This window comes from Acipenser ruthenus, chromosome 25, assembly GCF_902713425.1.
Source record: "Acipenser ruthenus chromosome 25, fAciRut3.2 maternal haplotype, whole genome shotgun sequence".
NCBI classification, from domain to species: Eukaryota; Metazoa; Chordata; class Actinopteri; order Acipenseriformes; family Acipenseridae; genus Acipenser; species Acipenser ruthenus.
In genome coordinates, this window is record NC_081213.1 from 14,502,868 (window position 1) to 14,516,603 (window position 13,736).

General features: G+C 36.9%; 1 protein-coding gene across 2 annotated transcripts in view; it reads left to right on the forward strand.

The window, feature by feature from the left end:
* The window catches only part of LOC117964123 (metabotropic glutamate receptor 7-like), a 283,216-nt gene extending 270,082 nt beyond the window's left edge, over positions 1-13,134 (forward strand). The window contains exons 10-11 of one of the 2 annotated variants that reach the window (XR_009308818.1): positions 10,289-10,629; positions 10,666-13,134. Coding sequence is in view for 1 of the 2 variants with exons in the window: in XM_034906630.2 (XP_034762521.2) it covers positions 10,289-10,338 (50 nt within the window). In the remaining variant the exon portion in view is untranslated. Of the gene's footprint in view, positions 1-10,288 lie in introns of both variants that reach the window. The other variant, XM_034906630.2, reaches the window with a different exon arrangement.
* Positions 13,135-13,736: the final 602 nt, after the last annotated feature.

Below are 13,736 nucleotides of genomic sequence, written 5' to 3' on the forward strand. Positions count from 1 at the left end.
GTCGTTTGTGTTCCTGTCTTCTGGTCTGACGTCACCCACTCAGCCATTCTTGTCACACTTAATTATCTTGATTACATGATACAGTAGGCTACGTCATACAACAGTTCATAGCTCCTGAAGACTAACTCAAAAGAGAAAGCTATTTTACCCCATGAAAGTCTTCATGATAAGGAGTAAATTGAGTCATGTGTGTCTCAGTGATTTGTGAGTTATTATTGAGACCGACACATTGATGATCGGGCCCGATCCTGCTTTTGTTCTCAGAAAGTGGAGCAACTGCAACGCAGAATGTAGCTCATCTACAAAAACGACTGTATTGCAAAGACAGACAGAGAAATTACAACAGAAGAGTAAATCAAATGAGGCTACCACAATCTCTTACAAGTATGTTTCTCTAACCCTGTTGAAGTTAGGCTGGTATTGGATATTCGTGTGGATATTCAATATTCACGCATTCACTGCATTCTACTTCAAATAATAGTTCATAGCTCCTACATACAAACTCGCAAAGGAATGCCATTTCACTTCATGAAAGATGTCATGCTATGGAGTAAATTAAGTTTCATTAATTTGCGAGCTATTCATCATTAGAAAATTATCTTTACGTTTACACAAACAATGTAATTCCTATGCGCTGATCGTGTCAGTCCGTCTGCCTTGATTGGTCTTTACCAAACTCCTAGCCTCCAATAGACAATTGAGATTGCATTTCATTTTAGAGTTTTTAACCATTCTGGTACTGTGAGATTATTATGCAAATGTTTTACGGGATCTTCAGAAAATGGTGATGAAATCATGCTTTTTTTTGTTCTTTTCCCTTCCATCCCATCAGACTGTAACAAAATCATATGCTTACAAATGCATTTTTCCATTGTTGCTTGTATTCTTAATTTAACAGTTATGCCAGTGGAGGCTTAAATAATTCAGAATTGTCATGTAAATCTGAAGCTATTTAAAAAAGCCATTTACGCTCTCTGCATTCTCTGTGTGGTAATACTGAGTGCAGTGCCAGTAATTAAAATATGTGTTCCTATTGATTTCATATTTAAATAATATGAAGCAAATGTCCCTTCACCACCCTTATTAATATTCAGTTGTAATTAACATGAATTAGTTCGTCATGTGCAAACCCTTATCTGTGACCCTTTGTGTTCATACGGAAAGACTAATTAAGCTGATTAAGGGCACATTAATGTAATCAACAATATTAATATGTATAATTAATATGTTAGTTAAAAAGACTAGCAATTTGAATAGCACTATGTAGTTTCCATGTAATTAAAACAAGTTTCTAATCCAGTTAACAATGGCATCTATGTTATTATTTAATCCAAAAAAAAAGAAAACAAGATGTATGCTTTTGTGCTGTGTTAGTGAATGTATGTAGGTGTTACAGGGAGCTGCACAGTGAGATTATTTAAATCTATCAACACAGGAGTTTAATAAGACCCAGCTGGTACAGAGGGATCTTGGTTTAAATGTAGTTTCTGTGTTAATTATAGAAGTATCTTGGGTGAGCTAATTCTCAGATTTAAGAGAGTTTATTTGTTCTGTGAAATTTAGATGAAACACCTTTTCTGTCCCTACTGCTGTTTGTGTTGTCATTCAAATTTCCATTTGCAGCTTGCCGGTCTAGCATGTTGAAAAATCACAACAGTAAAGAATATAAAATTGACTTTTGATTTGCTACTGCTGGCATACAAAGCTTCTAAAAGTACTGCTTATGCACATTATCAGTCTAACGTTTTCTGAATCTGCAAACGTTAATGTTATCATATGTGTGTGTGCAGTTTTGAAACATGCTATAGCAAACATATTTGTATTAATGTTTCAAATAATGTCGGTGCAATGTTAGAGAACCCTCTCAGTTTGTATGCCATATTTTCAAGGAGTCGATTTCTAGAATTTACTCCAGTCTGTCAGCAATTTGTACTGCTGTACCCATCAAAACTACATTTTTTCTAAGCCTGCTTATGTTATTTCCAAAAACAACATCCTTATTTTAATGAATCTATCCTGAAAAGAAAATAACTTATTTGGGAAGTTTGAGAACCTGATACAAAATCAAGCCTCAAGAATTCTGCATAATACAGAAAAGGGAGAATCTACCCCCAAGAGGTGTTACTTCTAGTCAAGCAGTCTATGATTCAACCCCTCATGGTGCATCCTGGTCTAATTAAATATGCATATGTCTGGAAGCAGCATCAGCTTCTTATTTCCACTGAGATTATTAAAGATGCAGTGACTGGAAAGAATGGAATAGTTAAAGACACAGGAAATTGAATTCTTCAAGAACGTGTTGTTGTATTAATGTATGTATGAATCTTTTCTGCTACAATCAACCAGGTACACATTCCAGCTGAAGGATGATAATGTAAGAGATGCATGGTCTGATAGGCATTAAAAAACATCAGTATCATCTTAAGCAACTACCTTTATAGAACAGTCTGGGTCATTACATTTGTATTGCTATAAATTGTTCGGTTACTGTAGACCAAGTTGACGTCATGGGGAACGAGTGGGGTTACAAGTTTTAGTGTGGCTGTATTGAAATCCTCTGCTGTTTATATCATTAAAATGCATGCTGGTCAGTGTTAGTAGTTTGCTGGATTTCAGCTGGCCATTCTGGTCCAGGAGACTTGGTTGAGGAGCTGGTTAATCTGGAAGGAATGTCCATCAAAAAATATCTTTACTGTAAATAAAACTGTGTTGTCTACATTCTTAAATGCATCTATTACCTGTGATCCTTGTTTTGGATGTTATATACCTGCTGGGTGCCCAGTAAGAAGATACATACATAGTGGCTGGGATTTCCAGCAGGGTAGACCCAAGGAGGAGTCACAGTTTTCTATCATTCATTTAAAATAGAGCAGGTGCAGCAGCACAGATTGCTGCAATGTGGTTCTGCACAAGTGAACTAGGACCCAGCTTACAAGGCTTTAACCATGAGTTATTCCAATGAATCAAAAACAGTTTGATATTCAGGATAATGTTCTAGTCATTAAATTGCTTCGTCTTTAGCAGTAGTCAGTTTCACGAGTGAATGGGCCCTATAGTGCTCTACTCACTCGCATCGTCTGAGCACAGGCATTTGTTTGAAATGCTATGACTAATAAAGAAGGAGATTCATGAAATAACGCTAATCTCATTGGGTAGACCCTCATATACAGTATGTGTATATATATATATATATATATATATATATATATATATACTGTACATATATATATATATATATATATATATATATATATATATATATATATGTATATATATATATATATATATATATATATATATATATATATATATATATGTATACATATATATATATACCATAGCGGTCTACCTAAATCGCAATTTTGCGGAAATCGGGAAATTGAGGGGTCACCGCGAAATTCACCTCTATTAGGGGCCAATGCATACAGAACAAGTACGGAGAGGAAAAAAAAAGAAACCTTGTTTAAATGAACTACTGCACAACGCAAGCGATGCAAATTACGTATCTTCCTTCTGTAGATAGCCCATTTTTGATTCCTTCGCCATCCCGTGTGCATTGCACTTAAGCAAAAAACAAACAAACAAAAAACCTCCACAAATAATGTTTACAAAAGAAAATCTCCAAAGCGGTTAACGTTCTTGTTTACTATTCAAATGACAGTTTTAATCAGCCTATCAGTGCGTCTGTACTGCTTTTCTGTGACCTGTACTGTGCAGTAGGGGGTGGGTAGGTTAAAGTCAGTGCTGCATTGTTTTGATTTAGGTTGCTAAAGTCTAGTTTTCAGCATTGCAGATAAAATAGTAGAAATAGACGACAAAGCAAAAAAACCAAAGTGTATTTTGGTGATTGATCGTGTCAAGGTATTTCCCAAAGAAACTGTACATGCAGATGGAGGTAATTGATTGCATATCTTAATGTGATCAATCGCTATTTAGTTTCAGAATCACACATTAAACAAAAGGCTGCTGAACAGAATGTAAAATAAAGAGCTTTCAGAAACCAAAATGGAAAGTCAGCCCAGACAAGAAGTATTCCTGTCGGCAAGTTAAATCAGTACTACAACGATCTAGCACAGCCACCTCGCTTCAATCTGCTGCTTACTTTTTCACAGTTGGAATTTTAGACCCGAATAGCCATGTTTTCTTTGTTTTGACTCGGTACTAATAAAATAAATTATTGTATGAGACAAATAACATGACAACGAACGTGCTGCATATATTGCCTTTATTAAAGTATGCCAGATGCCCTTGGGTAAATTAGTTTTGGGGCTGTTTCTAATCGATTTCCACATCTGTATAACTTGGCAAACTTTGCCTTAACTTCCAACCAATTCAGTGGATGCAGAACGTGCAGTCTCAATGTATGGGCAAGTCAACTACAGGGGGATGCTGCATGCTTGCCTTTAACAAATGACAGCACTCTGTTTTAGTAAGGAAGCAAGTACCTCTATTTTTAGGCTTTATAGTGTTCTGAAATACTGTCTAATTAGGTTTATTTAATGTTTAAACAGGTCCGCGAAATGTCAGCGAAATCCTAATTTTATTTCGCAACCTACCCATGAAAAATATGTAAATTTACCGCGATTTAAGTAGATTTTCTTGTGTTTATGTAAGTGTAGCACAAGATGTAGAAGTGGGCTTTACATATAATTGTGTCAAGTGTCCATTGGCGTGGCTTTGCCAAGGCTCCTGTGAATTTAATCAGCAGAGATACCCACTAGGAAATTTATAGTGCAAGTGTCTTTGTAGAAACAGGGTTAGTGCTGTGAGCTAATGGCTTTTTGAAATTGCATTAGCTGCAAAAGCAAAAGCAGTCATTGTCTTCCACATTTCTCGCTGTCAAATAAAACGAGATCTTTAACAGGGGTCATTTGTTCTCGAGAGTTATGTTGCTCCATTTTTCCGGACACAGTGTGTGAGGAAACTAGTAATGCCTTTTAAGTTGTTTCCTAAAACTTTATTATTTGTGATGTTATAGGACGGCATATTTAAAATTGCATTTTCAGTGCAGCGAGATTCTACCTAAAGTACCACTTGGGTTTTTTTTCATCACCACTGGTATGATTTTTTAAAACATGTTTGGGCCCTAATTTGAATGCTAATTTTGTCCTAATTTTGTTTAAAAGGGAATTAAACATAATGTTATTTAACTCAAACCACTCAAACTCAATATTTGAACTGATCATGCTCAGAACTCAGTCGTTTCTTGATACTATAAGATGGGAAAACGTACACTTATACTCAAATCCTTCTCTCCAACAGAGCCGTATTGATGTATGAGATTCCATTTTAGTAATTAAACAGAGGGGTGAATGTCATACCATGGAGAAAGTGCAATGGGTTATATTCTGTACCATAAGACATGGGCCTTAAAACTGGTTACAAAACAAATACACTTTGACCAATATCGAGCCTGTCACAGCACTGCAACTTAAATGAGATGAGTCATGACTGTTTTATTCCAGCCTACATTAAAGGACTATAGCTGCATCTGCTCTGTGAATAAGTGAACTAGCCATCACTGAGTGAGGGGAACCCACCAGCTCATCCACAACCACCTCACTCATCATGGTGAACACTGTGAATAAGAGAACTAGCCATCACTGAGTGAGGGGAACCCACCAGCTCATCCACAACCACCTCACTCATCATGGTGAACACTGTGAATAAGAGATAGACCATCATTGAGTGAAGGGAACCCACCAGCTCATCCACAACCACCTCAATCATCATGGTGAACACTGTGAATAAGAGAGGTAGCCATCACTGAGTGAGGGGAACCCACCAGCTCATCCACAACTACCTCACTCATCATGGTGAACACTGTGAATAATTAGATACTGGCGTGCCATTTTTATATTGTAAGACTATCTATATAAAATTCTGCTTTTGTAACATGTGTCTACCCTTTACTGACATTTGTCAGAATGATATAAAATAAATTAATAATGCATTACTACTGATCCCTCTTTCACAATGACCTTTACTGATTTTCTGTAACTACTTTAAATGAAAAAGGACACTTCATCAAAGTAAAAACAGAATTGGCAATGTTGTGTTTAGTGTGCGCTGCTCTGTAAAGCTATCACTTTTATTATTATTATTATTATTATTATTTATTTCTTAGCAGACGCCCTTATCCAGGGCGACTTACAATTGTTACAAGATATCACAGTATACATTATTTCACATTATACAGATATCACATTATTTTACATGCAATTACCCATTTATACAGTTGGGTTTTTACTGGAGCAATCTAGGTAAAGTACCTTGCTCAAGGGTACAACAGCAGTGTCCCCCACTGGGGATTGAACCCACAACCCTCCGGTCAAGAGTCCAGAGCCCTAACCACTACTCCACACCGCTGCCTATCACTCAAGCAATCCTTTCAGATTTAGAAGGGTTTATCACCCTTAGCAGTGAGGAATAAAGTATGACTATATTGGCAGATAGCAACAATTAATGTCTGCTTTGTGCATCTTATCAAGTCAATATGTTCTTCAAATAGACAGAGAAGCTTGTGGAAGTATGGTTTATCTGATCCAGCATTGCTTGCTGCTCTCTGCTGCATCTGTGAAATTAAACCGTGTGTAAAGCAGACAGACCTAACAAAACTATTTCAGTTGCTCTCACCTCATATGCATTACTTTGTATCACTTATACAGCTATGGCCAAACGTTTTGCATCACCCTATAGAATTAACTCATGCTGCTTCATAAAGTTGAATGAAACCTGCTGAATAATGTTACACTAACATATTGAATTACATACCGCTTTGTAGTTTTCCATATACTTCACGAAAAACATTTCAAAATCTAACATGACATGCTGTACAACTATTATGGCTTAGGGTAGACTTTTGTAGTGACATAGTGATGTAGTGATGTTAAATAAAAGATATTAATTATGTTCAAAGCACCAGCACGGTACTTGTTCAGTGTTAGTGTTTTGTGTTTGTGAGTTATTTTTGTGTAAACCTTTATTTTGCTTGGTGAGCTGTTTTGTGAAAGTGTTTCATTTTGTTTAAACTTTTTATTTATAATAAACCGGTGCAACAGTGCATTCATTCATTACCCCAGTGCTGTCTATGTGTCCATCTCTTCCAGATCTGATGTCACCACGAGCCAGGCTGGTCACAGTCCTATTAAAGTCACCAATTACATTAGGCAATCACTAATTTGTGGGTAATTGTATGTAAAAATAATGTGAAATCTTGTAACAATTGTAAGTCGCCCTGGATAAGGGCGTCTGCTAAGAAATAAATAATAATAATAATAATAATAATAATAATAATAATAATAATAATAATTTGCCTATTTTGACAATTTACAGTGGTTTGATTTGCACAACAAATCAAAACAACAGAAGCAATGGGGTGTTCTAATACATTTGCACACTGCTGTATATTTGTCAAGAATAATCAGAGAAATTCCTGCTATTTATTTCCTTTCCAAGAACTCAAACTCCCAGAAGCTTCACGGATTGGGTGGCATTCCCAGTTTCCTATCGTTGCTTTCAAAGCCCACTCTGTTCCTTTATGTGCCGTAGAATATAGTGAATGGGAAGAACATCTCAGAGTGATCAATACATTTTCTTCACTAACAGCTTAGATAAAATACTGTTAAAAATCGAATCCACCTTTATCATAATCAACATCTTTATGTGGGAAAATGTGAGATTTAAGAAATTGTGACAATATATGTTAGGTAAGATTTACTGGAATTATTTTGTTAGCTTTGTGTACTTTAATCTAAAATGTATGAAGAAAGGAACACTCAGCGAACATCTGGAGTATGTAATACAGTATGTACTCTTTGTCTGTGCATCAAAACTCAATCTGATCTCGTTCCATTACAAACTGGCACTGCCACCGATTCCATCTGCAGTCTGCATTCCAATCTCCTTCAAAGATTATCTGTATGTAGCCTGTTTTGTTTAATTGCTATACATTGACAAGCCTCCCTGACAGTGTAATATATTCACAGCTCTCATTTTCTGCCTTTTTTCTGCTTTCCAGAGTTTAAAACTTGCCTCACGTGTCCTTCACAATTCACTCATTAGGTAACTTCCACCAGCAGTGTCAGTTGGAGAGATTGAGTCATGTAATGCTCAAGGGCTGGAGATATAACAATACTTTTCACAGTGGTAAAGAATCTGTATTTTTTATTTTCACAATTTTCTGTCTTTACTCTAAAGCTCCTCTGCAGTACATCATCAACTATTCTAGTATCTTGCTGATTCAATCTCAGCGATTGTAAACTGCACACAAATTCTTTCTTAGTGGGAACATTTAAAATAAAATCTTTGTGAGTCAAGAAGAGTTTCATTTAAATGGAAACTATCTTATGTTTCTGAAAGGTGGGTCCGTCCCTAATCACATGCGCAATCAGAATGCCCCTATAAGGAGCCCTTTGCCCATGCCTCCTTGTTGTTTCTTTGTTTGGTCCTCCTCCACCCCTGCCTCCACCTTGCAGCGTGCCTTGTCAAGGGTGCCTCTTGCTGCCCACTGACTATGAGCTGTCATAAATCATCACGTCACAGTTCAGCCAGCTCACGTGGGGGCAATGCCGCTCTATGAAGATGTAATAATGTAAAAGTGGTTGAACAAGACACAACTGAGGCAAACCCCATTGTATTTCATTTATGTTGCGACTAGTTCCTACTGCAGTGAAATGGGGGGCCAAGCACTTCCAGCACTTAGTTTATTAGATTGGTATGATTGGGTGTCCTTTGGGTGTGTACAGCAGATGTAACAGGCATGGTTGTGTAGCCATATTGCATTGTTAAAGCAGTCATTTTGTTTTCAATGTTCAGTAAACTCTACCTGTATTACCACCTGTTCACAAACCATGAAAACCCATACCATAAATGTTTATACTATTGTAGCGATGGATGGGAAATGAAGCAGGCTCACACACATATTGCAGGTTCACAAATTCAGTGGTTTACTGTACTCAGCAAGTAAAGCATGCTACTTTAGTACAGCAACAGCTGAGTAGTGTAGTGCTGTGTGCCACTCCAACTAAGCTGCAGTCAAATCACACAGAGTATCCGCTAGCTCTAATCCTGATCTCCTTCCCGCCAATGCCCTCACTCCCTTATATGCCCTCGTCCAATCCACCCCCCAGCACATCACCCACCAATCTCAAGCATGCATGATCTGCCCCACCTCCCATCCCGCATTCTGCAAAGTGTTGATACCTTTTTTCCTTGCAGTGGGGGACCCCTCCGTTCTGCTAGCTGAGCTCCTGATTGGTTGAAATTCTCTCGCTTCTGGACACCTGCACACTAACTTGGCTCTGAGTCAAAGAACATTCTAGAACTCTGCGAATACACAATTATGTCCCGTTGTAGTAAAGCAAACCCCTGGGTCATTACAATATATTTATTGATAAATGCTACATACTGCACTAGTATTCTAGATAAAACACTTTGTTTAACAGGGTGATAATGAATACATGCACAGTAAAGTGCAATGTTAGGAAATGAAAATGCCCTTAGGCATTAATCATCAATTAAGCAGAAATTACTGTTAAATGAATTGCTATTAAGGAACTTCTTTATACCCTTGAAATGTGTTCAATCCTTTCTTTGGTACCTGTTTGATATCCCTTTAATTATCTGATCTATTTATTTCATTAATGTAATTTCTTATAGAGCAATAGAGAAATTTAAGTAAAGAGGAAGTTAGAAAATGTATACAAATGTTGTTGTAGACACCAGCATTACTATGTTATATTCTGGTCTACCATTTTTTATTTTTTTAACTGGCAGCCAAGATAAACCATGTGTTTGATGTTTACAGTAGAAAAATGCAAGGGTAAAACAGCGGTGATGAAGGTGACTGACAGTAAGGTAAACGTGGTTGAAATGTTCAAGAGTGAGGCTGGGTGAGAAAGCTGGAGTAGTCTTGTTTTGTACAGGACATTGAATAAAAAGGTGTTCATATGAAAATGACCATTTCCTTCACTTTGTTCATAGGAACACGAACATAGCATTAGCTATTATAAACTATAATTACGATATTTGCTGTGCAGCATAACAGGAATGGTGTCAATGTACCTAAATCACAGTAAATTGCAAAACCGGTATACCGACTCAACCCAACGCCTCAGAGCAGTAGTTACACTACCGCTGTCAGTAGAGGAACCTGTTATAATAAAATCACTTCCTTTCAGAATTTTTTGGTTCTACTTATGAAGCGAAGATAGCTGTAGTTGTTTACCCAAGTGCTGGGTTACTCCATTTGTGACTCAAGTTTGGACAATTATTTTTTTTCTTGCAGGCCCTGCAGCTAAGAAGAAGTATGTGAGCTACAATGAGCTTGTCATCTAGGCAGTACCAGCTACAGGAGAAGGTGAGAACCAGACCGGTCATCCGTCCCCTTGGCGTAGGCCTCATCCTGTGCTGCACAGAGTTGACAGGCCTTCGGAGGAGCTTGTTGGCCAGACTTCATTTGCAGGTTCCATATTTTTTGGAGGAACCAAATACGCTGACGAGTTACATAAAGACATATTTCCTTAGTAAAAGTAAACAGACCTCTTGGATGACTGAGACATTGGCAGTGAAAGGTCCTTGTAAGTTTGTGCCACCTCAAGATACCAAGAGTTTCTTCACCTTCCTGGTGTTCTCCAGAAGCATCGCAACAAAGAGACAACAGAGGAGCTATTTTGTCTGTAAATGTACTTCCAAACTGCAAGTTTTCCAACATTTCTGTAATGTTTGTGAGGTTTTTTGCATTCTGTCATTCTTTGTTGCTTGAATTTCACTTTTTTGCTTCTTGGATGCTCACGTTTTTTGAAGCCATATTCTTCTCTGAGGTGAGATTTGTCTATAGATTTTCTTTTTTGTTTCTTAAAAATGTATATTCCTTTTATTAGTTTGCCATAGTTGTGTTTCATATATTTTGCCAGAGACCGTTGACCATCAACTGTATATTGAAAAGAAAGAAAAATCTCTTCCCATAGTGTTTTTTTTTATTTTAACTGAAGTAATTGATGGTATAACAGGTCTGACTGAGGTGTTACATGTTTGAATTTGCTAATGCATGCCTGGTATTTTTCGATGTTTAAAAACATTTTATAACACAATTCTAATATCAGCCTGTTATGAATAGCATTTTATTGATTTTTTCTGGATTATCTTTCTTTTCAGATATTTTACACAGAGGGAATATGGCTTTAATTTGTCTTGGAGTTTATTATTACCACATGGGAAATTGTGAAAAGGACTTTTAAAAAGCATGTGTGTTTTATACTGTTTGTATTAAGTATATTTATGTTGCTCTTGCTGCTTATGTGCCAATATTGTGGGAGACATTTAAGTTTTGCCACTCATGCAAGTGTACAGTGATATTGTCCAAGAATGTATCTACATGAAATAAAACCATTTGGAGATCTTTTTTTATTCCCTGCAACAAATTGGTGGACAGGTTTCTTTTTTTATTGGTCTGACAAGGCACCAAATTGAAAACCAGCAGAAATTTAGAAATGAGACACCCTTCGATAATATGACAGAACAGCATTCACTAAATGTTGTCACTAGTATTCAATACACTTCGCTGGTTAAACATTTCATTGAACCACATCCTTTGTAGTACCAACATCCTTCAGAGCTAGCCAACAAAGCACAAGACAAATCCAGTAGTAAAGAGAATTGATGGAATAATGACCCTCGCCATGATGTCCCTGCTGAAATATGAGGAGGAGGAGGAGAAATTTAAGTAAAGAGGAAGTTAGAAGACACCAGCATTACTAGGTTATATTCTCCAAGCCCTCTAACTTAAATGGGGATGTATTTCTAGGATCTAGGGCATCAAAATAACAAAGTGGTCTGTCATTTCAGAAAAAACAGACTTTTCAGGAAGGTTTGCATACAGATTCACTTTCAGGTGAAAACAGATGAACATCTTAGTAGACGGGCAGAGCTTTTTAAGCTTACTGTGCATTAAATCTTCCCCTAAATTCCCTAGACAACGTGGCTCTGAAGGGGTATTTAGAATGTACCTAAAAAATGAAGTGGACCAGAATGTGAACGTGAACTAAAACTAAATCTGCTTCTGTTGGAAACTGAACTTTAAGACTGTTACCCAAGCGATACGGGAAACACTGGATAAATACAAGGTTCCCTTTGACCGGATCACTGCTGTTGTGTCGGACAATGCAGTGTTTATGAAAAAGACTTGGGAGTGGGGCATGAAACCCTTGTTTTTGAACACAGTGCAAGTGACATGTGTTGCTCACCTGTTAAACCTAGCTGGTGATGTGTGGTGTAAAAAGCTTGAAAGAGTAAACAACCTGGTTGTAGCTGTGAAGAAAGCATTTACAGCCTGTCCTGCAGGTAAAGCTTGCTTCCGTATGCACCTGGAGGAAAAAGGAAAGAATCCTTGTATTCCACCCATTCCAGTTATAACACACTGGAATAGCTGGTTTCAGGCTGATTTGTTTTACTTGGACCATGTAGAGGACTGCATTTAATTTCCTGAAGAAGAAAGGGGTCGTGCTACCAGTTCATGTATTGGAGAGGTAATCGATTTGTGCCAGTCACCAGAAGTCATTGAACATCTGAACATTTTACAGCAGTATGCACCTCGTATTATGCATACCTTGACAAAATATGAAGAACCTGTGTAAATAGTGTTGATGCAGAAAGATCAATTGCTGCAGACAAAAATGTACTTGGGGATAACCGGTGCTCCATAAAAGCATCAAACCTCTCAATGTACAACATGTTGTGTCAGAATAATATGAAAATAAACCAAAATGTAAAATAACTGGAAACTGCACAGCAGAAGCAACAGATGGACACAAAGAGTCTTTTTTTAAACTTCAAACACTATTTTTTAAAGGTATGTAAAACCTACAGTTTTTGTTTGCTGTTCTGTAGAAAACCCAACGAATGTTATGTAAAACAAACATTTTTTTTTTATAGTATACACTGTGAAGCTTACCGATTTACAGGTTAAAACTTGAACCTGATATTGTGGAAAACTTAATAAATAAAAAGGTGATACATTTTCCTTTTTTCCTACTTACAGACAGACCAATTTTATTTTTATGTAGGTATATTTTAAAAATATGTAATAGAATTTGCATCCCCTTGACTTCACACACCATTTCAGCTTTCCTCCGTGATTTTAAACAAATTTACTGTGACTGCTCTGTGATTTTTAGGACATATTTCCATGACAAAACCCTAGCCCTAAATATGACGTATGCTAGCATTAAAAAGATGCAAACAGCTCTCCAATGTCTCCAATGTCGTTAGATGCAGACAAGGCATTAAAAATGTAATACAGGATTAGGAAATGCTACTAAATGATGAATTTTTAGATGTTAATAATATGTTTATATGGTCCATAGAACACTGTCTTGTGGCTTCAAGGGTGCCATATCCTGTACTGTGGTTCATGTCTGGTCTATGAAGCGAAGCTGAATGTCTGACAAAAACAGTTTGAGGAGAAGACACTCTGACTACCATACTAACAGGTCCTCCTAGTTTGCATGCAAATGTATTTCATGCTTATATTGTACACACATCAGGAAAACCTTATTCAGTTGACTCAGACAGCTTGTTTAGGTATAGTAAAGTCACAGAAAATAAGACCCAAAAACTGATTTCCAGAAAGGGGATGCAATTAGTGCATAATTCATTAACATTATATACACTTATTTAACTTGACCTTGTCTGTTGTTAGTTGGCTGAACTTTAAATACATACTAACACATATAATC